The sequence below is a fragment of the Sus scrofa genome, chromosome 17 (genome assembly GCF_000003025.6).
Source record: "Sus scrofa isolate TJ Tabasco breed Duroc chromosome 17, Sscrofa11.1, whole genome shotgun sequence".
NCBI classification, from domain to species: Eukaryota; Metazoa; Chordata; class Mammalia; order Artiodactyla; family Suidae; genus Sus; species Sus scrofa.
This window is the reverse complement of record NC_010459.5, coordinates 52114690-52140227: the sequence shown is the minus strand read 5'-3', so window position 1 is coordinate 52140227 and position 25538 is coordinate 52114690. Positions and strand designations below refer to the sequence as shown.

At 53.2% G+C, this 25538-nt stretch overlaps 1 protein-coding gene and 1 long non-coding RNA gene across 10 annotated transcripts in view; one reads left to right on the top strand and one right to left on the bottom strand.

Moving 5' to 3' along the window:
• Positions 1-25538, top strand: part of RIPOR3 (RIPOR family member 3) — a 75916-nt gene that overhangs the window by 23737 nt on the left and 26641 nt on the right. For 2 of the 4 annotated variants that reach the window (XM_005673005.3, XM_021077862.1), the window contains one exon: positions 22812-22930. In XM_005673005.3, coding sequence (XP_005673062.1) covers positions 22821-22930 — 110 coding nt within the window. In that variant the 5' untranslated portion in view covers positions 22812-22820. Of the gene's footprint in view, positions 1-18699; positions 18793-22811; positions 22931-24154; positions 24290-25538 lie in introns of those variants that run through there. The other 2 variants (XM_013985456.2, XM_021077863.1) reach the window with 2 other exon arrangements.
• LOC102165584 lies at positions 959-24283 on the bottom strand. Of its 6 annotated transcripts, none has more exons than XR_002340011.1 (7): positions 24118-24271; positions 19372-19426; positions 14701-14809; positions 13586-13634; positions 11895-12052; positions 9902-10081; positions 959-1751 (listed from the first exon to the last, which is right to left on the bottom strand). It is a non-coding gene; the product is annotated as an uncharacterized LOC102165584 (long non-coding RNA). The 6 variants fall into 6 exon arrangements; XR_002340012.1 differs by lacking the exon at positions 959-1751 and adding an exon at positions 12088-12183 and having other exon boundaries at positions 7692-10081; positions 11895-11988; XR_001302202.2 differs by lacking the exon at positions 959-1751 and having other exon boundaries at positions 7692-10081; positions 24118-24270.

Below are 25538 nucleotides of genomic sequence, written 5' to 3'. Positions count from 1 at the left end.
CTGGCCTATGCCACAACCACAGCAACTCGGGATCCAAGCCTGGAATGTGACCTACACCACAGCTCACGGCAACTCCAGATCCTTAGCCCACTGAGCGAGGCCGGGGATCGAACCCTGGTCCTCATGGATACTAGCCGGGTTTGTTAACCACTGAGCCACGAGGGGAACTCTTCATCATCTTTTTAAAAAGGGGGAGCTCAATAATAGCATCTACCTCATAAGATATTATGAAGATCAAGGAGGTTTTTTTGGTGTGGTAAAATATACGTAACACAAAATTTACCATTTAGACTTTTTTTTTTTTTCTGCTTTTTAGGCATATGGAGGTTCCCGAGCTAGGGGTCGAATTGGAGCTACAGTTGCCGGCCTCTGCCACAGCCACAGCCACGCCAGATCTGAGCCGTGTCTGAGACCTACACCACAGCTCATGGCAACATCAGATCCTTAATCCACTGAATGAGGCCGGGGATCGAACCTGCAACCTCATGGTTCCTAGTCGGATTTGTTTCCACTGCGCCATGACAGGAACGCCATTTTGACCATTTTTAAGTGTACGGTTCCATGGGATCACACACACTCATACTATTGTGTGAGAGCCTCGCCCTCATTCATCTTCCGAATTGTTTCATCTCCCCCAAGTGAAACTCTGCACCCGTTTAATAATAACTCCTCATCCTCCCTTTCCCCCAGCCCAGGGTAACCCCCATTCTGATATCTGTCCCTATGAATCTGATTGCTCTAGGAACCTCCCATAAGTAGAATCATACAATGCTTGTCCTTTTGTGACTAGATTATTCCACTCGGCATAATGTCTTTAAGATTCACCCATTTTGGAGTTCCCATCGTGGCTCAGTGGAAACAAACCTGACTAGTATCCATGAGGAAGCTGGTTCGATCCCTGGCCACCTACGTCAAACATCCAGCGTTGCTGCGAGCTCTGTTGTAGGTCACAGATGTGGCTTGGATCTGGCGTTGCTGTGGCTGTTTGACCCCTAGCCTGGGAACTTCCCTGTGCGGTGGGTGCAGCCCTAAAAGAAAAAAAACAAAAAACGGTTTAGCCATTTAGTAGCATGCATCAGAACTTCTTTCCTTTCTAAAGCCGAAGTATTTTCTATTGTATAAATAGACCCCCTTTCGTTTCGCCATTCATTCCTCTGTCAGCGGATACCTGGGCTGCTCCCTCATTTGGGCGGTTGTAAGCAATGCTGCTATGAGCGCTGGTCTACAGATATCCATTCGAGCCCCTACCTCCGCCTCTTTGTGGTGATAAAGCTGTGTTAGGGACAGCCACGAGGGGAGCTCTTCATCCCTTTTTTAAAAAGGGGGAGGTCAACAATGCTTGGCATACAGTAAGCATTCAACATATCATAGCTGATACATCAGTATTAGAAAAACAGTGAGCGAGACTTTTCAAATGCAAATTAAAGAACGAAATGATATTTTTGCCTGTCAAATTAGCAACAACCCTAACCCTAACCCTAACCCTAACCCTATGAAAAGGGAATAATCCTCAATGCAGCTGGGACAGGGGGAAATGGATTTTCTCACACGCGTCCATGGGTCATCATTCTGGAAACAACTCACAGGGCTAAATATGACAGATTGAGGTTCTTGAAAGGGTTCATACCTTTTGGCCCAATAATTCCACTTCTGAGGTTTCATCCTAAAGAACGCTGAATGCAGATCAAGACCGGACTCTAGAGAAGTTTGTCACTGCAATCTTCGTAACATGATGGAAGCAGCCTCTATTCCTACCCATAGGGAACAGAAGAAAATAAAGCTGGTGTAGCCTGGCAATGGACAGTTTTGTGGTCATTACAAGTGCTTATGAGAATAGTGCAATGAGCAAATGTATATGCTATACTCGGTCACGAAAAAGAAGGTATAGGTATCGCATGTATCCTCTAAAACCAGGTACCCTTTATTGAGCATTTACTATGTGTCGGAAAATCTGCTCAGTTCGTTATGTACTTTCTTGTTTACTCTTCCCAACAACCCAGAGGTGGGTCCTATCATTATTCTATCTTCCAGATGAGGAAACAGAGGTTCCAAGTGGTGACCTGACTGTCAGGTCACACAGCCAGCAAGTGGCAGAGCTGGGATTCCAACCCAGGCCCCTGGGCTCCAAAGAGAGAAATGGGATAGAAAGAACACGCTGCACTAAAGGATAATCACGCTCCTTGGAAGGACAGGAGTGAGTGTTACTTTTCTGCTCAGGCTCGCCTGTAAGTCCCCTCCAAACCAGCGGGGAGAGCATACTGAAAAGGGGAGGGAAGGCAAGGAGGCAATTGCGTTTTGCAAGCAGGCATCTCTGACGATAAAACTCCATGTCTTGTATCTCATGGCACAAACTCAGTTTGTGTCCATTTTTTTTTTCTGGTTAAAGTAGAGCAGAGTGTCCTGGCTGTGTCTCTGTGTCTTCTGGCTGATTGCTTAATAATCGTGGACACACACACACACACACACACACTACAGAAGAGGAGGCAAAACCCAGCAGTAGCCAAAACTCTGCTAGATCGATGCAGACTGTTATAGGCGCAGCTTTCCAACAAGCAGAGCTCAGTGAAATAAATATTTTTCCTGTGAGAAGAGGCTTAAGTCGGCGATCTTAACAATCCCCCAATTCATTCCAGATCCTCTTGGAGTGGCTGGCGTCAGCGCACCCATCTTGATGTACTTAAGATCATTTAGTAACTGCAGCGGGCCTGTGTGTCTGGCGGGCTTCTCCCCTTGGCGGTGCGCCAGGGGCGCTGGGCAGGAGGGCAGGGAGGAGTTTGGCCCTGGGGGAAGCTCTCCCCACTCCTCCAGCTACCCACAACTTCCTTGGGATCCCCAACTCTCTTTTCCTGGTAAGCCGTCACTTTTTAATCTAAACTGGAGGCCCGAGCATTCAACCTCTTTTCTTGGCAGAGGCTCGGTTCCTTTCGTCCTGGAGACAATCTGCAGGAAGAATTTAGAATCAAGGACTTTGAAAGCACACACGCATGAAGAAATCCGAGTTCTCTCAAAAAACCGAGCACGTCACTCTCCAGGCAAAAATGTGTCAGGTGATTCATTTTCACATACTTGCTCACTCAGCAATTATTTACTGGGACCTCTCCTTCCTAAGTGTGAGAGTTGAGACCAAGCGAGGGTAAGAGTGCGAAGGGCTGCTGGGGATCCAAGATTCATCCCTCCCTCCGTCCACCCATTCATTCAGCAGCTCTCTGCTGATCGCCTCCAGGCGCGGGGTCCTTCTGGGGCGTGCGGGCTGTCAGTGGGAAGCTGCTTCTCAGAGCTGCCATTCTAGCCGGGTGACAGCTGGACAAGGAAAATGTAGCACATAGGATCAGATGCTATTAAGTGCCAGGGAGAAAATAAAATAGGACAGGGGATTGGGAGGAGGGAGGCAGGCTGGTCCCACTAGATGAGGGGCCAGGAAAGGAGGTGTGAAGTCACAACTTGTGGGACCTGGGGGGAGATGACACAGGAGGCACAGACCTTAAATAACAGTGACTCACTCACAGGTCTCCTGTGAAGTCTCTTTCAAGTGTCTTTCCGTCCTGATTATGCCAATTGACTCTATTTGTCGTCAACATGTATTTTTTTTTCCAAGGCATATGGAAGTTCCCAGGCCAGGGACTGAATCCCAGCCACAGCTGGACCTATGCTGCAGCTGCACCAATGCCGGATATTTAACCCACTGCACCAGGCTGCGGGTCGAACCCTGGCCTCAGAGAGGGGCCTGAGCCACTGCATTTGGATTCTTAGCCCATTGTGCCACAGCAGGAGCTCCCTATTTGTTGTTAATATGTCTTTGATGCCTCACTAAGACCCACGGATCACCTCCTTGACAGGTCAGAGGCTTAGCAGGCAAGTATGCCTACTGGCCCTTCAACTTGGCTTTGTGTTTAATGTGAATATTTTATAGTTACTGTTTATATTAGTATCCGTGGCAAATGGCACTAGGCCCTTCAATTACAGTTATGAGAAACACCCTTCTAAAACATACATGTGTTGGAGTTTCAGCTGTGGTATAATGGGATCGGTGGTTTCTCTTCAGCACTAGGATGCAGGTTCGATCCCTGGTCTAGCACAGTGGATTAAAGGATCCAGTGTTGCCGAGGCTGTGGCGTAGATCGCAGCTGTGACTCAGATCTGATCCCTGGCCCAGGAACTCCACATGCTGTGGCACAGCCAAAAAAAAAAAAAAAAAAAAGGGTCAATAAAATATGCATTTTTTTGAGCCAATTTAAAATGCTATTAAAGAATTTATACTAGAGGTGGTGCTCAAATACGGGGAAAATGGTAACGGCACTAAATGAATGAAATTGGGGACACACTAAAATCAGACTCGACCCCTCTCCTCGCACGGCCCAGAACCTGGCTCAGGAGGTGAAAGCTCTTGGTGTGACTCAGCCTGCAATGGGCGCCTCCCTTTAAGGGCCTCTGGAAGGGAACAGTGTTCCCTGAGGCCCTGAGGGGTCAGGGGAAGCGGGTCGGAGGGGGAGCTGCTGGGGGCACCCTTGAAGGCAGGGGCAGGTCTGGACCTGCCGAGGGAGGACGTGCAGGGCACTCCAGGCAGAGGGAACACAGAGGCCCGGGGAGCGGGGGTGGAAAGCCGGGGAAAGTGAGCCAGGCAGCATGGGTACGAGGGATCAGAAGTGCTTGCAGAGGCAGCCCCTTGGGAGACCACCCCAGCTTGACACTAGTCCCGGGATTCATCCTAACATGAGCTCCGTCCACTGAGCAGAGCTTTCCTGCCTTTAAACTGTGATCCCAGCAGACTCAGGAGGTAGCAGCACTGTGGTTAGTCCTGGTCTACAGATGGCGAATGGAAGGCTCAGGCCAGGTCACCTATGCAAGGTCCTGCAGCTAGTAAGCAGCCGTCAGGACTTTTTTTTTTGGTCTTTTGCTATTTCTTTGGGCCACTCCCTCGGCACATGGAGGTTCCCAGGCTAGGGGGCGAATCGGAGCTGTAGCTGCTGGCCTACGCCAGGGCCACAGCAACATGGGATCCGAGCCACGTCTGCAACCTGCACCACAGCTCACGGCAACGCCAGATCGTTAACCCACTGAGCAAGGCCAGGGACCGAACCCGCAACCTCATGGTTCCTAGTTGGATTCGTTAACCACTGCGCCACGACGGGAACTCCCCGTCAGGACTTTTAAAACTTCAGATATAATTCACATACCATTCAGTGGTTTTTAGACTTTTCACCAAGTTGTGCAAACATTGCCACCATCTAATTCTGGCACATTTTCATTGCCCTCCAAAGAAACCCCGTGCCCATGAGTAGTCATGGCCAGTCTCCTCTGCCCTGGTAACCACCAGTCTAGTTTCTGTCTCTATGGATTTGCCTGTTCTGGACATTTCATATCAACAGAATCACAGAACATGTGGCCTTTTGTGTGTCGCCTCTTTCACTCAGCATAACGTTTTCTAGACTCATCTACGTTGAACCGTATCAGTACTTCATTCCTTTGTGAGGCTGAAAAGCACCCACTGTGTGAATGCACCACGTTCTATTTATCCTTCACCAGCTCATGAACATTTGGGTGGTTTTCACTTCTTGGCTCTCATGAAAAATGCTGCCATGAACATGTGTGAACAGGCTTTATGCGGACATGTGTTTTCATCCCCTTGGGAGTGAAATAGGGAGTGGAACTGCCGAGCCATATGGTAACTCTGTGTTTAACCTTTTAGGGGAACTGCCAAGCTTTCTTCCTAAGCGGCTGCACTGCCTCGCATGCCCACTAACACGGTCTGTGGGGTCCAGTTTCTCCACATCCTCGCCAAGGCCTGTTACTGTTCGTCTCTGATTATGACCATCCTAGTGGGTGTCAGGTGGCATCTTACTATGGATTTGACTGGCATCCCCAGCAGTCAACCCCCAGTTTTGGGTTTTTTTTTGGCCATGCTTGTGGCATGTGGAAGTTCCCGGGGCAGGGATCAAACCTGTGCCATGCAGTGACAATGCCAAAGCCTTAACCACTAGGCCATCAGGGAACTCCTTGAGTTGTGCTTAATTGGAAACTCACGGTCTCTACAGCCCAAGCTCCAGCCTCCACTGGGGTCAACTGTGGCTGAAAGTGGGGTCAGCGGGAACAGAGGCAGGAGGACCCACGAAGGCTGGGGATGCCGGGGTGGTCAGGGCTCCTTGGCTGCTCCGAGGATGGGAGAGAATGAGAAGAGCAGTCAGAGGAGCCCCAGGGGTCTGGAGCCTGGAGGAATTTAATGGGGGCGTGGTGGGGCTGGCAAGGGCACACGCCAGAAACAGAGCTGGGAGACTGGACCCACCTCTCTTCCTGGATCCTAGGTCAGCCTCTTCCTTGCAAGGACAGGCCTTGGCCTCATGCTTCATTGAGCAGAGGGGACAGGGTAGGAGTTCCCTTGTGGCATGGGGGTTAAGGATCCAATGTTGTCCCTGCAGTGGCTCAGGTTGCTGCTATGGCAAGGGTTTGATCCCGGGCCTAGGAACTTCCACATGCCATGGGCATGGCCAAAAAAACAAAACCAAATCAACAAAAAACAAAACCAACCCTCACCTTCCCCGCCGAGGGGACAGGGTAAGGCAGCAGAATTCCTCTTTAGAGAAGCCAGAGCAAAAGGGTCTTGAAAAGGGAAACACCCCCAGGCCTGCCCCAGACTCCGAGGGGCTCAGGGCACGAGGCCTGGCCTTTGCTCCACTGAAAGGGTTAGTCATGTACCACCCACTATTTCTAAAATTGTGGCTTTCAGGTGCTGACTCCAGGGCACGGTTGGGGCTCATTCCTGTGCTCCTATGCCCTTGGTGTGGGGGCAGGGCTGTGCTGACCCCAGGCTGACCAGTGTTAGTCGTCAGCTGATTTCTAATTGTTAACACGCGCGACGTTCATGTTTCCTGAGCATTTACTACGTGTTGTGTGACGTCCTCTGCTCTGATGCTTTATTTTTTTTTATTTTTTAATTTTTTTTGGTTTGCAAACTGTGCTGTTTTTTTTTTTTTTTATTTTTTTATTTTCCCACTGTACAGCAAGGGGGTCAGGTTATCCTTACATGTATACATTACAATTACAGTTTTTCCCCCACCATTTCTTCTGTTGCACCATGAGTATCTAGACATAGTTCTCAATGCTATTCAGCGGGATCTCCTTGTAAATCTATTCTAGGTTGTGTCTGATAATCCCAAGCTCCCGATCCCTCCCACTCCCTCCCCCTCCCATCAGGCAACCACAAGTCTCTTCTCCAAGTCCATGATTTCTTTTCTGAGGAGATGTTCATTTGTGCTGGATATTAGATTCCAGTTATAAGTGATATCATATGGTATTTGTCTTTGTCTTTCTGGCTCATTTCACTCAGTATGAGATTCTCTAGTTCCATCCATGTTGCTGCAAATGGCATGATGTCATCCTTTTTTATGGCTGAGTAGTATTCCATTGTGTATATATACCACATCTTCCGAATCCAATCCTCTGTCGATGGACATTTGGATTGTTTCCATGTCCTGGCTATTGTGAATAGTGCTGCAATGAACATGCGGGTGCACGTGTCTCTTTTAAGTAGAGTTTTGTCCGGATAGCTGCCCAAGAGTGGGATTGCAGGGTCATATGGAAGTTCTATGTATAGATTTCTAAGGTATCTCCAAACTGTTCTCCATAGTGGCTGTACCAGTTTACATTCCCACCAACAGTGCAGGAGGGTTCCCTTTTCTCCACAGCCCCTCCAGCACTTGTTATTTGTGGATTTATTAATGATGGCCATTCTGACTGGTGTGAGGTGGTATCTCATGGTAGTTTTGATTTGCATTTCTCTTATAATCAGCGATGTTGAGCATGCTCTGATGCTTTATGCACGTTTCATCTCCATCCCCATCTCACAGATGAGGCAGCTGGGCTTCTGCGTGGCGAAGGAGGCCTCGCAGCATCCCCGCCCTCCCCCCGCCAGCCAGCGGGAGAGTCAGGACTCGCTTCCAGCCGGGCTGCCCTGGGAGTGGAGCTGGGGAAGGAGCCTCTTCCGCTTTAAATCTTCCTTCTCGGGGAAGATCCGTTTTCTTTTCCTTTTTTCTGCTCCACCTGTGGCACATGGAGGTTCCGGGGCTAGGGTTCAAATCGGAGCTGCAGCTGCCGGCCTAGACCACAGCCACAGCCACGCCAGATCCTTAACCTTCTGTGCAAGGGCAGGATGGAACCCACATCCTCACAGACACTATGTCGGGTTCTTAACCCACTGAGCCACAATGGGAACCCCTGGATTGGTTTCCTATTGCTACAGAACAAACCACCAGAAACCCAGCAGCTCAAGACAGTCCCGTTTAGCAGCGCCCGGCTCTGGAGGACAGAGGCTGGTTTCCAAGATATTGGTTGGACTGAGTTCATGTTTGGAGGATCTGGGGACAAACCCACTTCCAAGACCGTTGTGGGTGGCGTCATGCAGTTCCATGTGATTACAGGACTGAAGTCCCCACTTCCTTCGCAGCTGTCCGCCAAGGCCACTCTCCGCTTCCAGAGGCCTGGCATATTCCCTGTGACGTGGCCGCCCATCTTCAAAGCCAGCGATGGAGGCTCTCTCGCACCGCATCCCTCTCATGCTTCACACCGATTTGGCCTGGAAGAGCGGGTCCTGTTTAAGGGCTCACCTGATTGGCTCAGGCCTGCCCAGCATAATCTCCCTTCTGCCTTGGAAGGCGACATAATCACAGGAATTGCAGCTCCGAATAGTCACAGGTCCTGCCCACCCACCACAAAGGGCAGAGGATTATTGTCAAGATCGAAAGTCCCTGGGGGCCTCCTAATATTCTGCCAACCACAGAAGATTCTAGGTGCAAATAACAATGATAATGACTGCTGCAGTGACGGTACTATTGGTATGTCCTTGTACTTGCTTAGAGCTCTGTGGTTTTCAGACTGATTCTACATCTGTCATCCAGTTGGAGCCTAACAGCGGTAGAGGCATTATCCCCATTTTACCCAGGAGAGACGAACGCCTAGTTAGCATGTCTGGGGCTGGAGCCCAGATCTTCTGACCCCTGCCAGCCCAGGGCTTTTGGCGCCCACAGCACCCCTGCGTGCCATCAGAACCTTCAGACCTCATTACCGTCCTTGCAAGGGGCCAAGCCTCTGTTTCCAGCCAGCCCAGCCCTCAGGGAGCACTTCCCTGTAAGCTCACCACGTTGGGTCATCGAAACGCCAGCATTTACAGGAACTGCCACTGGGCTGGGTGAAGCTCACCTCATTAGGCAGGAAAATGAGTGGAGACTGAGGGGGCGTGGAATCAAAACAGCATGTGTGCAGGAAGAAGCCCGCAGCAGGGGAGGGCGCCTGGCCAAGGCCGTGATGCTCTGGCCGAAAGCGAGGGTACCACGCTGTCCAGAGGGCAATGTGTCAGGGAGTGGCCACCGCCGCCCCTCGTATCCATGTGTCAGGCATGGGACTCACGTGGACACCCGGGGAGGACCTAGGCCCTGGGTGCCGACATCTGCCAGGCTTCCTGTAGGGTACCCCTCCCCTAATATTTACACAGGGCTCGAGACCCCAGTGAGAAGTCCTGGCCCCTGCACGTCCCCAGGGATTCTCAAGGGTCTTGACATTTCTTCAAATACCTTTGTGCTGACATGTTAACTTTTTAAAAATTTTCCATTCTTCTCCTAAAATTGTTGTCTTTTTTCCTTTTATCCCATGCTGGATGCTGCTCCAATTCTCTCATTTTTCCTAAAGTTTTGCTGACACAAGGCTGCTAGAAGAGCGGACTTTGGAGACATCTGTTGTGAGCCAGTGTGAAAGAATCTGGCTGATTTAAGCCGAGGGGTCTCCTGGAAGGCTGTGTGTGTGTGTGTGTGTGCGTGCATGTGCACTGGAGGTGGGGAGGCTCACTGAATGGATCCAGAAAAGCAGGACTGGAAGTGGCCTGGACCAGGGGCTCGGGACCCCGAGACGTACTCACGGCAGACATTGCCGTCAGGGCCTCGCTGAAGTCAGAATGAACGCCATCCAGCATCTTCTGCCTCCTGTCCTCCTGCTCCGGTTTCCTGTCCCAGGGAGGCTGTGTCTGCTTAGCCCGGCGTGGCTCCCAGTGAGGGGATGGTGGGCTCCGGGCCAGTGCCCGCAGACCAACAGCAGTGAGCTAGAAGAAGGGGAAGAGAGACAGTCCACAGAAGTGGGGGTAACGCGAACCCAGGGGTAGCACTCCGGGAAGTCAGGTCTGGAATCCCCATCCTACGATTCCACTGCCTGAAAAATGCCGTGCGTTCTGCGCTGCCCTCCCCCTCCGGCTGTCAATCATCAACATGCCCAGTTCTGGGCTTTCTTCCCCGAGACAGTCCGGATCTCTTCCCCTGCCCCACCAATGCTTGGAGCCCACCTTAGCGCATCCCAAACCTCATGAAACTACCTGGCTAAACGAAGCGTTTTTGACCTGTTAGGGGTTGAATGGTGTCCGCCCCCCAACAAAAGATACGTCAAGAGTCTTGCCCCCTTGAACTTGTGAACGTGACCTTATTTGGAAATAAAGTTTTTGCAGGTGTAATCAAGTTCAGATGAATGCACTGGGGTGGGCCTTGGTCCTATGATGGGGTCCTCATGACCAGTGGGGAATGCCTTGTGAAGACAGAGACACACGGGCGACGGCCGTGGCATCCTTGAGGCAGAGACCGAGTGGTGTGGCTAAAAGTCAAGGAACGCCAGGGATTAAAGGCCACCACCAGGAGCCGGAAGAGGTGAGGAAGGACTCTCTCTGAAGGCATTAGAGGGAACATGGCCTTACTGAGACCTTGACTTTGGACTTCTCGCCTCCAGAACTGAGGGACAATACACTTCTGTTGTGTTAAAACACCCAGTTTACCGTACTTTGTGACAGAGGCCACAGAAAATGAAGATACCCCCTTTGGCCTCTAATATTAGCAGCACAAAGCAGTAGGCAAAGCCATAAATGATGACTGGATTTTTCCTTTTAATGATATCCTTGAAACTGTAATGTAAGGCGACTAGAAGGTAATTGCAATGGTTCCTATTTTATAGACAAGGAAAGTGAGGCTTAGAGTTTATTTATTTATTTATTTTTTTGTCTTTTGTCTTTTTGTCTTTTGTTGTTGTTGTTGTTGTTGTTGCTATTTCTTGGGCCGCTCCCGCGGCATATGGAGGTTCCCAGGCTAGGGGTTGAATCGGAGCTGTAGCCACCGGCCTACGCCAGAGCCACAGCAACGCAGGATCCGAGCCGCGTCTGCAACCTACACCACAGCTCACGGCAACGCCGGATCGTTAACCCACTGAGCAAGGGCAGGGACCGAACCCGCAACCTCATGGTTCCTAGTCAGATTCGTTAACCACTGCGCCACGACGGGAACTCCAAGAGTTTATGATTTGTCCAAGTCACATAGTTAGCAGGAGGCAAAGGCTGGACTTGAGTTTTTTGACCCCAAGCCTTAGACGCATCACCCTCCCTGAGAATGTGTGGTTACTGCAGAGTCCCTAAAGCCTACTCCCCAGATGTCACTTTTCTTTATTACATGAGCTCAAGACTTCGTACTAGCCTTGTCTGTATGGGAACTACCTGTTCCGGCCACATTTTCTGTAACATGAGCCTCTGCAAAGTGAGCCCTCTTTCCCTGGTGATTTCATTACACAACTGGAGATGCATTTCCCCCGAAATCATCTCCCAGTAGACCCGGGTAAGGATGTTTGGCAAAGAAGGAATTAATTGATAAACAGCTTGTAGTACACTAACTCCAGTGTCTGCCTGGAATGTTTTGCAACACTTTTGGAAACTCCAGGATTAGAATTTCAGCACAATCTGTTTATTTCAGGCTGTTAAGCCACATGCATATTCCGCATACTTGGGAATCCACTGGCTTCACCCTGAACGTCATGAACACGAATGGAGACCCTCTCTCACTTTCTGGTGGGCATTTGCAGTGGCTGGTAGAGGAGGGCTGCAATACCTGGGGAGACCAGTAGGGGTCTTCTTCCACAGCAAACAAACTTAAGGATGAAGATTCTCAGCGTTGAAGGCCTTGGGTGCTGGAAAGTCTGCTCCTTTGGGAGGAAACATACTCTGCTTACAACGTGGGTTAACCAGCTGGTATAAAGGCACTCAGTCCTGAAAATGGAGCAAGAAAAACTGTGAAAAAAAACCTGATTTCCTTCCCCAGGGAGGCACCGGAGTAGCAGAGGCCAGGATGCCTGGGATCATTGTCAGCACCAAGGGGCAAAGGAAGCTGCACATCTGCACTGTTGAAAGAAAAACCAGAACAGCAAGCTGGCTTGACTTTTCTCTCGTAAATTGTTTACCTCGGGCCAACCAGATGGCTCATCTCTTGTTGAACCCTTGACCATCTCTCGTGCTGTTAACAGCCTCTATTAGCAAACAGCCCTGCTCCACCAGCCCATGTGCCTGTGCGGGAGCCCCAGGGCCTGATGGGGGTGGGCGGCTGGCATTCCGAGAGGTTGACTCGGCACCGCTGGGCTGAGGATCCTCACTGAGGGTCTAGGTGCTTGCGCTGCCAGTGGGGTGAGGGACTGCCTCTCAGGCTGCAACAGGGTGGACTGTGTAAAGGGTTTGTAATCCCTCTGGCCATCCTGCCTTTACCAGGACCAGACCCGGTCGTAATTAACGTCAGAGAGGTGGGAAGGGGCTCCGGCCTTCCTGCAGTGAGCAGGGAGCTCACGGCCATCCCTAGGCACCCCCTCCTTCAGGGCCTTCTGTGTGTGCTGGGGCGGGTGTGTGGTGTGTGGTGTGTGTGTGTGTGTGTGTGTGTGTGTGTGTGAGAGAGAGAGAGAGAGAGAGAGAGAGAGATTTTAGTCCCAAATCTTCCCAGAATCCCTGAGCCTGGGGTGGGCTGTAGGAAACAGATGGACTTTTTAAAAATCTCACTCTGGGGAGTTCCCATCGTGGCTCAGCAGAAACCAATCTGACTAGGATCCATGAGGATTGCAGGCTGGATCCCTGGCCTCGCTCATTGGGTTAAGGATCCGGCGTTGTCATGAGCTGTGGTGTAGGTTGCAGACGCGGCTCGGATCCCGCGTTGCAGTGGCTGTGGTCTGTGGTGTAGCCTGGAGGCTACAGCTCCGATTCAACCCCTAGCCTGCGAACTTCCATATGCCACAAGGGCGACCCTAAAAAGACACACACACACAAATCTCACTCTGGTTTTCAGGTGGGGGCAGAGGGCGAGCAGGGGCCGGGAGGCAGTAAAGAGAGGTGATCAGGGCTTGGTCCTGGCACTGGGGTGGGGATGGAAACAGGCAACAGATTCAGGGTGTGTCTGAGAAGCAGGGCGCACAGTGAGATCTGCTGACCAAGGCCGCAGAGGAGAGAGATGGAGGCTAGAGATGTTATTGAGGGCGCTTCAGCCTCAGCCTGGCGGGAGGACAAGACTCCTACCCAGGGAACGAGACTTCAGTGGTCAACAGATTGGAAACTGCATTGCAGAGGTGGGGAAAGCAGGTTCTAAACTCGAAAACATAGAAGGAATGTTGACAGATCCGGCCGCATAAATATTTGAAGGTTCTGTTAGATGCTTTTTACACATGCACGCCGCACACAGCCCATTAAGTTATACAAGGTAAAAGGTAAGTGAGGGACTGGGAGGAAACCAAGGAAAGACCACTGTCCAGGAATTACAAATCATACCTTGAAGTCGATGCAGCCAAGCCAGATAACCAAACAAAGAAATACAGACCTGCAAACCCCCAAAGAGAAGACTTTTAGGATAATAAACCTATGTAGAGAAGCACAACCTACAAGACTCCACTTAAGAGAGCCTTAAAAGTCTGGGAATTAAAGCCTATAGGTCAAAAGCCCAAACTGGAAACGACCTTACTTGTGCCTAGATCCCAGGCCCCCCAAAGTCAGAAGGGGAACTTACAGAACCATATTTCGCTGAGGGTCAGATGGATTAATTTGGACCAAGTGCAAAGTCTGGCCTGGCTTTCTTAGCTCTTCCACCTTACTGGGCCAGGCCTGGTGGAATTCAGAGTGGAGAGGGGAGATGAAACTGAGATAGGTGGGAAGGAGGATTCTGATTTGCATAATAAAGGTTTGGGGTTGGGAGGGAGCTGGAAGTGGGAGGATGGTTCTGGAGGCAGACAGACTGGAGGCAGCCTTAGGAAAGGGCCAAGGGCAGGGTCCCGTCCCCACAAGCACCTGGGCCTTCTGGGACAATCCCTCAAAAAAAAAAAAAATTAGATAGTACAGTATATTGCGACTGTGTTGGCATAAAGATGGACATATATAATAAAAGACATTCTGTTAATATAGAGATAATATAATTTTATATTATATAATAAAATATTCTTTGATGTAAAAGTTCATTTTTTAGTCTTCTGATTTTAAAAGTAATCCCCACATTTTCGTGGGGCCTGTGCACTGGGCCCCCGATCCTGAGGGAGAAGGTGGCCCTAGCCATTCCTTGGCACGCCTGATGTAGCCCTCTAATGCCATCCGCCAGGCTGCCTTTAACCCAGAGGTTCCCGCGGTTTCGATTCTTCTCCCCACCCCGGCCCCTCCCCCGCCCCAGGGACAGTTCAGTGTCTGCAGACAGTCTTGGTTGTGACAACTGGAGGGCAGAGAGCTCCTGGCATGGCGGGGAGGGGTACTGCTAAATACATAGGACCCCCCACCCCGACCCCACAAAGAATGTGCTGAGGTAGAGACCCTTCCCTAACAGCTTCCGGAGTGAGGACTCCAAATAACACCCTCCCCACGACCCTCCTCACGCCTCCGATGTGGGTTAGGAGTTCACACACCTGTGCCATGCTGCCCATCTGCAGGCATGCCAAGGTGAATGACTGAAGACCTCTTGCTGCCACTTGCTAGTTCAGGCCTCTTCAGTGCTACCAGCCTCAGTTTCCCAGTCTGTGAAATGGGGGTGGTAACAGCACCGGCTCAGAGGGGTGGTGTCCAGTCCCTGTGCTCAGCCCCACTGTTATCCCTGGTCCTAGGCAGACCAGGATGGGGATGGCTTTTTTTTTTTTTTTTCTTTTTTTTTTTCCAGGGCCGCACTCGTGGCACATGGAGATTCCTAGGTTAGGAGCTACAGCTGCAGGCCTACACCACAGCCACAACCACATGGGATCTGAGCCACATTTAGACCTGTACCACTGAGCGAGGCCAGGGAGCAAACCCGCAACCTCATGGTGCCTGGTCGGATTCATTTCCACTGCGCCACAACAGGAACTCCGGGATGGCTTTTAAGAGGGGATTCAGCTGGTCCTCTTGTGCTTCCCAGGGGCACAGCTTCATCACCGCCCATCTCCGGGCAGCCCAGCCACCTTCCTCCCCTGCCCTGGACACCCCCAACTCCCATCCCCATGGCCTTGGCCTCAGGAGGCTCCTTCCCCTGTGAATGGAACCGCGGCCTCTTCCAGGTGACCCTTGGCCGACCCGGCAATGGGAGTGCGTGGGTGGTGATCAGGGGCCGTTTAAATTAAAACACCCTCTGGATGTTTCACAGAAAATCATGAGTCATCTCTACTTCATAAAACTCCAGTGGAGTGAGCTGGGAGTGCAGACGATATCTGTGGTCCTTAAAAAAAAATTCTTTTAAGAGGAAATTTTCTCCTTTGATCCCAGGTTCATCCTGAAAAGCAGCGTTCTCTCCCCTGGAGAACACAAGGTCAGCTGGGCGGCTTGCTGACTGTGCAACTGAGGACAGTCTGGTCAATCCCTGATTTTCTTCAAGTTAACATTTTTTCCTAATTACGAGGGAACACATGTCCTTTGCAGTACATTTGTAAGGTATTGTTTCAAAAATAAAGCAGACCAGGCTGTATAGAGTTTACATCTCGCTCTGGTTTACTCACATCTTATTTTAAACATTTTCCCGCGTCGCTATTCCTCAAAACCACATTCCTAATGGCCACATAATTTCCTCTGTATGGGTTATCTAACCTGCCCCTTGCACTGGCCATTTGTGGCCGCACCCCAGCGTTCCCATCTGCGAGATGGGCACACGTATGCTGTGAGGTCCAGTGAGATGGCCTGTCTGTCCCTTTCTCTGACTGGTCCTTAAAGAGCCTGAGTTGGAGAAGGACAGGAGCTCCCCTCAGGCCTGCCTGGGCAGGAAGGACACAGGGGGCTGGGGACTGCATGATAAACTGTGGCCGAGGACCCTCCTGGATCCCGGATCCTGACTCCCGTGCCTGGTCTTACACCATCTGGCCATCAGGAAGTTTCCACTTAACCTGCAGTTGTGGGACAGTGAACTCTGGAGAGACAGCTGGGGGTCCCCAAGGAGTTGCTTGTTCTTCTCCTACAGCAGAAGCCAGAGCCACTTCCAATGGTGGTCCATGAGAGCTGGTGGCAGGACCCAGGAATGGGGGCTGCCAGGAAGGTGGGTTCCTATGTGCTCTATGGAATCTAAGTGTCCTTCAAATCCGTCACTCTCATTTAAACACACTATTATTTTTAAAAAACCACACACTTTAAATTATACAGAAGACAGTTTACTCTAAATGGAAGGTTACCTTAAGTGAAATCTAACAAAACCCCGACTACCTTCAGGCTCCCTCCTCTGTCTGTCTCCGGCTCTGTGCCTGGGGCCAGCTCTGTACCCTGCTAAACAGGAAGGGTGACAAGTGTCAGAGAGCCAGATGGAAAGGGGACTAAAGTAAGAAGGACACGCCAAGCGAGTGAGGCATGGGGTCCACTGTGCATTCCTCCCTGGGCCCAGGGTGGGCTGCACGTCGGGAACCTGAGCTCTAGCCCGATCCACCCATTTATAGACAGAAGACAGCGGCTCAGAGGGGAGGGATCTTGTTCAAGATCACATGCAGTGGAATCACTTTCTCCTGATTCTCTGGATCTTTCATTCCTGGCCCCAAACATCTTGGCTCTGGAGAGTCACCCAGCACAGCCCAGGGGACAACAGAGACAGGGGCCCAAGCTGGCAGGCATGGGAGCCCGTGTGGCCTTTGTCCTGGGCAGACCAGCTGCAGGATTTTCCCTCTCTGGGTGCCTTCAAATAGCTGGGCCTTTTTTGGGGGGAAGCAGGGGAGGGGTGGAGCACGGACGGTGTGCAGAGGGCAAAACCCAGCTCAAGCTGGCAGAGGCCACACAGCCTGTGTGGCTTTCCCCATAAAAGGTGGGGGCCCTGCATGCAGTAGGCACTCATTCATTGTTTACTGGGACACAGCATTCTTGGGCGAAAGGGCAGTGGGGTTTATTGAAAGAGAGAATGAACTCAAAGGGGTGCCATTGTCAACATCCAGAGGACTGGAGGCCTGCCCTGTCTACTCCTTGGATGCGATTTAAACACCCCCGTAGGGCCTGGTCCCCAACTCACCTTTCAAGGATCCTCTTTTGTAACCTGATGCTCCAGCTAGACCGACTGAACTTTTTGCTGTTCCTCTAATTGATCCTCTCTTGCCTCTGAGCCATTGCATATGCTGTTCCTAATACCTGGCACACTCTTCCATCCCACCCTCGCTCTCTGCCTAGCCAATTCCTCCTCCAGATTTCAACATATGATAGCTCTTCCTCCAGAGGTCTCTTCCCTTGGGCTGGGTGTGGGGTCCTTGCCTGCTCCCTGTGCCTCAGCTAGTTCCCTACAGCAGCACAGTCTCGTCACCTCGCGTCCTAATTGTTCCCCACCAGACTAGTTCACGGCTGCATGGCCCGTGCTTGTATTCAGTAGCCACTCAATAGATGTGTGTTGTGTGAGCAAATCATGTGAGGGAACTCCAGACACAGTTCTTCAATCACTCATTTTTTCAACCAACACTTGCTGGGGCCCCCAGCTTGGTGGGGCTGTGGGCACACAGCTGTGAACAGGACAGAAGTCCCCACCCCATGGAGCTGAGACTTGTGAGGGACACACGATCACCAAGCAAACTGATAAGACAGTCTGGGGCGGTGAGACGTTCTCTGAAGGATTTGAAACAGGGTGAGTGGTGAGGCCACCGTAGCCAGGGCAGGCAGGGAGGGCCTCTCTGAGGAGGTGACCTTGGAGTCCAGGCCTGACTACCATGGAAGACCCAGGGGTAGGGCATGCAGGTCAAGGGCACAGCCAGGGCAAAGGCCTGGAGGGGGACTCCACCTGAGGAGCAGGGAGCTGGGGTGGTTGGATCCTTCTGGCTCTTCCATTCAGCTCTGGGTGACCTGGGCAGGCCGCTCCGGGCGGGTCTGGCCCTCGGTAAAATGAGGGACTTGGACTCTGCTGCAGACAGTCTGGTTCCCGCAGCAGCCTCCTCGGGACGCCCAGCCCTCTTCCGTGTAAACTCACATCCTCATCCTGGGCTATTTGGCCATTTCCTTTCATGCTAAACCAAAGGGCTATTTTGGAAACTCCTATAAGCAAACTAATCCCTGGCTGGCATTTGAGTGGATATAAAAGAGCCCTAAGTGAGGGACTCAGGCATAAAAGCTGCCCAGCCCTGAGAGCGCACGCCGTTAAATTTAGAAACATCACCTCCAAATGAGGTGAAATTGCAGGTTTTCCGTGGCTGGCGGGCAGCTTTGGGCAGCAGTGAGCAGGACAGATTTAGTGGTGCGGCTCGGGCTCCTCCGGCCGCACCTTGAGGGACGAGGTCCAGGATGTCCCTTCAGTGTCTGGGGAGCAGCTGACGGGTGAGGCGCCCCTTCAGCTGGCCTGCCTCCCTGTGCTCACCCGCTGGAGCCAAGCCTCAGGGGCTGCCCAGGTGCCAGGCCAGAGAGAGGCAGCGAGGGACCCACAGGGGAGAGACAGTCCTGTCTGCCACCGAAGATTTGGTACCTGCATGACTTCTGTGCCTCTCTCCTCTGCCCAGGGGCCCAGCGAGGTCCCCGGCCTGTCGCTAATGCCGTGCAGAGTACCGGCTGCCCAGGATCACCCGGCCTGCCCACAGTCCAGCAGCTAAAGGGTAATGTCCTCGGCGTGGGGCGGTCTGGGGGAAGAATGGGGTCTCCAAGATGCCCAGCCTCTGTTCTGAGTGGTTCCGAGTGCTCTGTTGTATCCACAATTAAACATTTAGGCTGTCACTCTTGGTCGAAGGAGGCAAACATTCACTGGGGCTTGTCGAGAGCCTTCTGAAGGCTCCCAGGGTTCCAGGGGTCTCAGCCTGGCCGTCTCATCCCCAGTCCACTGGAGGGGGGTTGTTTTGCAGCCAGCTGGGTGAGATCACAGGGGTCAGCTACAAAGGATGGGTCCCACCAGGGATCAGCCAGGAGGGGGCGCTGCTGGGATTGATGCTCATCCAAAGGGGCGCACAGAGACCTGGGCTCCCACACCCTGAAGCTTGCAGGGGATGGGCTCGATTTTTCTCTGCCACCCCATTTCTAGCTTGGCAGGTCCCTTCAGGAACCGGCTTGCATTCTGGGGCTCCCTTCCTTCCCCCTGGGAGAGGAGGGCTGCTGGGGAAGCAGGTGCAGCCTAGCATGAAGTAGCCAGGCTTTGGAGCCCATCATGCCCAGGTTCAAATCCCAGCTCTCGCGGTTCCTACCTGTGTGACCTTGGATGAGTCATCTCTCCTCCTCTCTGCACCTCAGTTTCTTTATCTGCAAAATGGGAAGGATAATAATAATGTTTGCCTCCTTATAGAGTTGGGAGAATTAAATGAGATTTGAAGCCTTTAGAGCAGGTAGCAGGCAGAGTGCTGACTCCCCAGGGGTCATCCCTCAATACCTGCTGCTTTTTACAATAATGTTCTATTGGGACTTCACCAGGCTCATTCATCTGCATATTTTCTGTGGCTGCTTTCGGTCAAAATGGTAGAGTTGAGTAGTTGTGACAAAGATTATATAGCCTGCAAAGCCAAAAAAATTTACTATCTGGCCCTTTACAGAAGACTTTTGTCCACCGCTGCCTTGGAGTCGAGCACAGAGTGGGAGTTCTCATTCTTACCCTATACAGCCTGCTGAAGTGGGGAAGCAGCCCCAGTCTTTTAATCCTCATCCTGTGGCCCCATAACGATGTGCCGTGACTCTTTCAAGCCCCAGAGGACAGCCCTGGCCCTGCCTCCAGGGAACTGTCTGTCTAGCAGCAGGGGCAGACAAGTCACCATTCACAGTCCACTGTAACTAGAGGGAACTGGGACTGGGGGAGGTCCGGGAAGGCTTCCTGGGGGAGGTGACACCTGGGCCGGAAAAGGAAGGTTTAGCCAGGAGGCCAATCTCATGTGGCAGCTAGACCTTACATTGAAGAAGCAGGTCCCTGAGCCAGGCTCTTCACCTCTTCAAGCCTCTTTCCTCATGAGAAGCGGGGTCACTGAACCTCACAGACCTGTTGTGAGCAGTCAGTCCACAGCCAGGTGCTGGCTTATTGTATCCAACCTTCGTTCTCCTCGGCCCTCCTGCCTAATGCTGGACGGGAGGACGGTGGGTTTGTTGTAGCGAACTGCATGGGGCGGAACTAGTTAGCAATTGTCTTTCTCTCTAATCCTGAAGTGGAGGACCTGGGGGAGGCCGGAGGAATGACCCAGAAGGCGTGGGAGGGAGGGCGGTGGCGAGGTGGAGGGAGGGCTTCCGGTCCCCGACACCCGGGGCTGGCTCCAGAGCCCTCGTCCCAACCGCTGACCTTGGGCATCTCCCTGCCTGCTCCCTCCTCCTCCCCTTGCCCAGCCTGGTGGCGGGAGGGGCGTGTTAGGCAGTTTGAGAAGGTTCCAGTGCCACCCAGAGCATGTGCTGATAGTGGTGGGGGCAGTGGCGTGCTGATAAAAGTTCAACAACCAGCAGGAAAAAAAAAAATAACAAATCTAATTTGTAGCACTTGCCAATTTCCACGACGTTCATAATCCTATCGTGGTCGATTTCAAGCTACCAACATTCCTGAAAATTTAACCATCGACTCTGGCGAGCTGGTCCAGGCTGGCAGCAGCAGAGCCCAGGTAGGGACTGTGAGGGCAGAGGGGGTGCTCTCCGTGGGGCTGCCGCAAACCCCTGGAGCGCCGGCTGCCTGACCACGCGCCTGAGAAGGGCTGGCACGGAGCTCTCAGCCTGGCTCTGCCGCTTCCGAGCTGGGTCCCTGGGCTTGTCTTGTTCCCTCTCTGAGCCTCAGTTTCCTCATCTATGGAATTAGGTTCGCAGTAGCTCCTAGGCCTGAGGGGTTGTGTAGATCTAAGAAGGGAACTTACATGAGGCATTGGGCTCTCGGCTGGCCTAATCACGAGCTCTCATAAATGGTGCCAAGTCACACACTGGCCGCTGTTCACCGACTCTAACATGGGACAGTCCCTGGCACGGGGGCTCAGCACACAGCGGGTGCTCAGTAAACTCTCGCTAGCCACCCCCACCCACCCCAGGCAGGCTAGGAGCTGCTCCTCCGCTCACCTGCCCCAGCAGCCGGGTCTCCAGGCTGGGGTCTTGGTCGGCCATGGCACAGGGACAACAGTGCTTTCCAGTGTCCATCTGACATGACGTGCTGGCAGCGCATTGTCTCCTTGGTTCTTTTGTGAATTTCCATTTTACAGATGTCCTCACGGAGGCCCAGAGCCAGTGGGTGGCATAGCTATAGCTGGGGTTTGAGCCCAGGTCTGGCTTTTCTGTTTTTGATGCTCACCTACGCACAGCACCCATGGGACCCATGGGGGCAGGATGTGTCAGAAAAGAAAGCTGTGGGGGCTGCACAGACCTGCTCGGCGGGGGCGGGGGGGGGTCCGTCCGTACGAGGGCTCTGGAGCCCATGGCAGGTGCCAGCCACAAGCAAAATGCAGGACTGGACGCTGGACAGATGTGGTCTCAAAGAGAATGTTATTCCAGGCAGAGGCCCCAGTGTGGGCAAAAGGATGGAGCCTGGACTCTGCCGCCAGGTGCAGGGGATGTGGGAGGCAGGGGCCTCACCGAGCAGGAACGTGGGAGAGCTGGAGGAGCAAAGCTTTCCCAGGGCAATGGGGTCCCTGGAATCCTGGCACTGACACCATCATGTCTGGGGAGCGAGGTAGGAAACTGTAGCAGTGGAGATTTAGGTTAGATATGGGGGAGAACTTTCCGATTGTGTTGGAAGACACTGGGCAATATTCCCAAGGGATGTGGTGGCATTTTTCCAATCTTGAGATGGTTTGGAAAAAAGAAAGGACCACCAGGGATCTAGGCCGGCCTCCTTGCAGCCTGGGTCAGAGATGGGGTAATAGATCGGGAGCTTCTGGAAGCCTGTGATGCCAGCAGCCTGGCCTCCTGTGAAGTGGACTTCATCACCTCCTGCTCAAAACCTCCCAGGGCTCCCCGTTCCCCTCACCCAAGTGCAAGCCAAGGTCCTCCCTGGGGCGACCCAGGCCCCCCCAGCTTGCACTCTGTTGGCTTTCCCAACCTCACCTAGAGTCACACCCCAACCTACTGAACTTGTTTCCATTTCTGGGTTATACTCTGTCCTCTGCACCTCCAGGCCTTTGCTCATGCTGTTCCCCCTGCTTCAGATACCTTTCCCTCCTTCCCCCTTCCCCTTCTTCCTTCCTTCCTTACACTTTCCTTCTCAGCTCTTGGTTGCTTTCCCCATGCCTGTGTCAGGTACTCCCATTATTTCATCATGGACTTTGCTGGCCGGGAGCCCTGGAGGCCAGGGGCTTTGCCTTGCTTTGCTCAGTCCCTGGCGCATAGTAGGTACTCAGTCAGGGTTTGTGGAGGGGGGCCAGGGTTATTGAGGAGTAGCTGAGGGGAGGTGAGAAGAGCCAGTTCAGGAGTTGCTGGTCCCCCCCTCCCTGGCACGTGCTCAGGCATTAAGGACCCAGGTGCAGAGTATACACACCTGGGCTTGGTTATCACTACTGGGTTAGGCTCTCTAACCTCCTTGAGTGTCAGTTTTCTCATCTGTGAGCTGGACACAGTGCCAGCCGCCCTGCCACTGGGGTGGTTGTCAGGACTTTGGGGGCCACAGTGGAGGGTGGCCGGCTTGAGGTCAGCACTCACTGGGTGCCAATGAGAGGCTGACTGTCCTGTCCTCTCCCTGCAGGTGACAGCCATGTCGGTGAGGGTGCGGTTCCTGTCCTCCGGGGATGCGGGGGCCGTGGGGGTCATGGGCCGGAGCGCCTCCTTCGCGGGCTTCAGCAGTGCCCAGAGCCGGAGGATCACGTAAGTTCTGCCCCGACTGTGAGGTTCAGGGGCCAGGGATGAGGGGTGGGGGATGGGGACATCCTCTTCCACTGCCAGGGACCCTTAGGCTCACTCCCATGCCAGGCCTGCAGAGTGCACGTGTGTGTGTGTGTGTGTGCGCCTTTGTGTATGTGTGAGTAACACTGTGGTGTTGGGAGAAACCTGTCATTTGCTTGAGATCCAAACAGGTATCATTGACACGTTCCTGGCAGCTGATCCTGGAAGTTGATCTGCCTGAGCTTATTAGGCCCACTTGGCAGATCAGAACACTGAGGCTCGGAGAGGTAGAGCTGCTCACCCAAGGTCGCACAGCAAGACTGGTTCGGCATTAGAACTTAGTCTCCTAGAGGCGGGGTTGGGATGGAATGTTCTTCCTGTTTGAGAGATTGGGAAATAGCACCACCTGTGACCTGGGGCAAGTGAGTTCACCTCGGAGTCTTGTTTCCTCATCTGCGAAAAGGGGATCGCAAACGGCCGTCCCTCAGGGGCTTGTCCTGAGGGTACAGGGGGGTGACCCACGGCCGGCTGCCAGCACCCAGAGGCACAGCAGCTGCCTGCAGGACGTTTTCAAAGGAGCAGGAGCAGCCTCTGCAGACAGGCCTGGTCAACACGCCCCTTCAGGCGTGGGCCTCTTCCAGCGGCAGGCAGCCCCCAGGCGGAAGGTGCGCTTCTTGCTCCTGGGCCACAGCCCTGTGGGCCCAGGCCTGCTGGCTCCCTGGCTCCAAGCATCCTGAGGGCCCCAAACGTCTGCCACTCTGAGCAGCTGTGTGGACAGCAGGACCCCAGCCAGAGCAGGGCACAACCTGGGTGATCGGTGAGCCAGTCAGTGACCAAACAGCATGGCACTCCCTGCCTGAAACCCTGCAGAGGTTCCCATCCCAGCCCCTCGCGGCCATGGTCCGCCGGCCGGCCTCACTTTCAACCCTGTGTTTTGGCTGTGTTGGCCTCTGTGCCCTCCAGGCCTTTGCACAGGCTGTGCCCTCCGCTTGGCGCTCTTCCCACTCCTGCACGCTGGCCGTTCCTGCTTAACCTTCTTCAGGCCTTGGCTTCAGTGCTCCGTCCTGGGGAGGACCAGGCACCAGCTGAGCCCCAGATAGGCCCTCCCCTCCTCCCACCCTCACCCATGAGGCTGGGCCCCTGAGGTCAGGCGCTCCCAGCTCACTCACCTGGTCTCCCGGTGGCTCAGCTCCTCAGCTCCGAAGTGTGCTGGGAGGGGTGGTGTCCTGGTTTCCGGAAGCACCCCGAGGAATCCTGAATTCATTCCAGGACTATTTATGGAGTACCGACTCTGGTCAGGCCCTGTTCCTCCTTCCTGGGCAGGAAAACAATAAGCCACTGGTAAGATGGATGCACAGGTGGCAGGTGCTGTGAGGGAACTAAAGCTGGGGGTGGGGGTGGGAGGAGAGCAGGGCCTTGGAGGAGGGCAGTGAGGCAGGAGCACAATGAAGCAAAGGCGAATCATGAGAAGCCGGGGGCGGGGGGTGGAGAAGCCGTTCAGGTGGAGGGGACAGCAGTGCCAAGGCCCTGAGATGGGCATGAGCTTTGAGGAACAGAAAGTGGGTGTGCGGCCAGCTTGTGGGACAGTGGTGAGAGAGGAAGAGGGACTCTATGGGGACTCTTCGGCCACGGTGGGGACATTCACAGTGCGAGGAGCTGCTGAGGGGCTGGAGCAGAGGAAACTGAGGAAGGGAGGGGAGAAATCTGGCCAAAGCCCCAGAAGGAGCTGGTACCCAGCGCCCCTGACTCGAAGCCTCCAAAAAGAGAAAGCGTGGGTGCCGCTGTGAGGCAGGCACACAGGAGGTGCCTCATAAGCGCTGCTGAGAGGGCTAAGTATAAACTGGCCAGGGAAACGACGATGTTTCTCAACTGAGCCACCTCTGAGCTGCCTCTTCTGGGGCTTCATCGGGGTCCCCACCCCATGGGGTCTCTAATCAGGGCCACTAAGGACGGCTGTGCGGGTCCCCCTGCCAAGGGGACATCCGGTCCCTGTGACCCTCCCAGGCTGGGCCTCCAGGATGGGAAGGGCACCTTTCTCTCACTCACACCAAGGCCCTGGGGGCACTCTGTGCCTGTGGTCTGGCAGCCATGACTGGCTGTGTGAGCACACCTCACACAGGGCCCTGCTCTCAGGTTCATCACTCTGCAGACGCCATCCAGAAATCCTTTTTTTTGTTTGCTTTTTAGGGCCTCACCTGTGCCGAATGGGGGTTCCCAGGCTAGGTGTTGAATAGGAGCTACAGCTGCCAGCCTACACCACAGCCACAGCAATGAGAGATCCAAGCTGAGTCTGTGACCTACACCGCAGCTCATGGCAACGCCAGATCCTTAACCCACTAAGTGAGGCCAGGGATGGAACCCGCATCCTCATGGAGACTAGTCAGGTTCATTACCCCTGAGTCATGTTGGGAACTCCCCCAAAATTCTTAATACCTTGTGACCAAAGGGTCTGGCGTTTTCTTTTGCCCTGGGCCTCAGGAATTCTGTAGACTGTCCTGCCTGCAGCTCTCCCTCTGCCAGGCTTCTGGGGTCTCTGGACTGCCCTCCTCTGTAGGAAATGCACCTTCAGGCCCCCGTCAGGAGTTCCGTC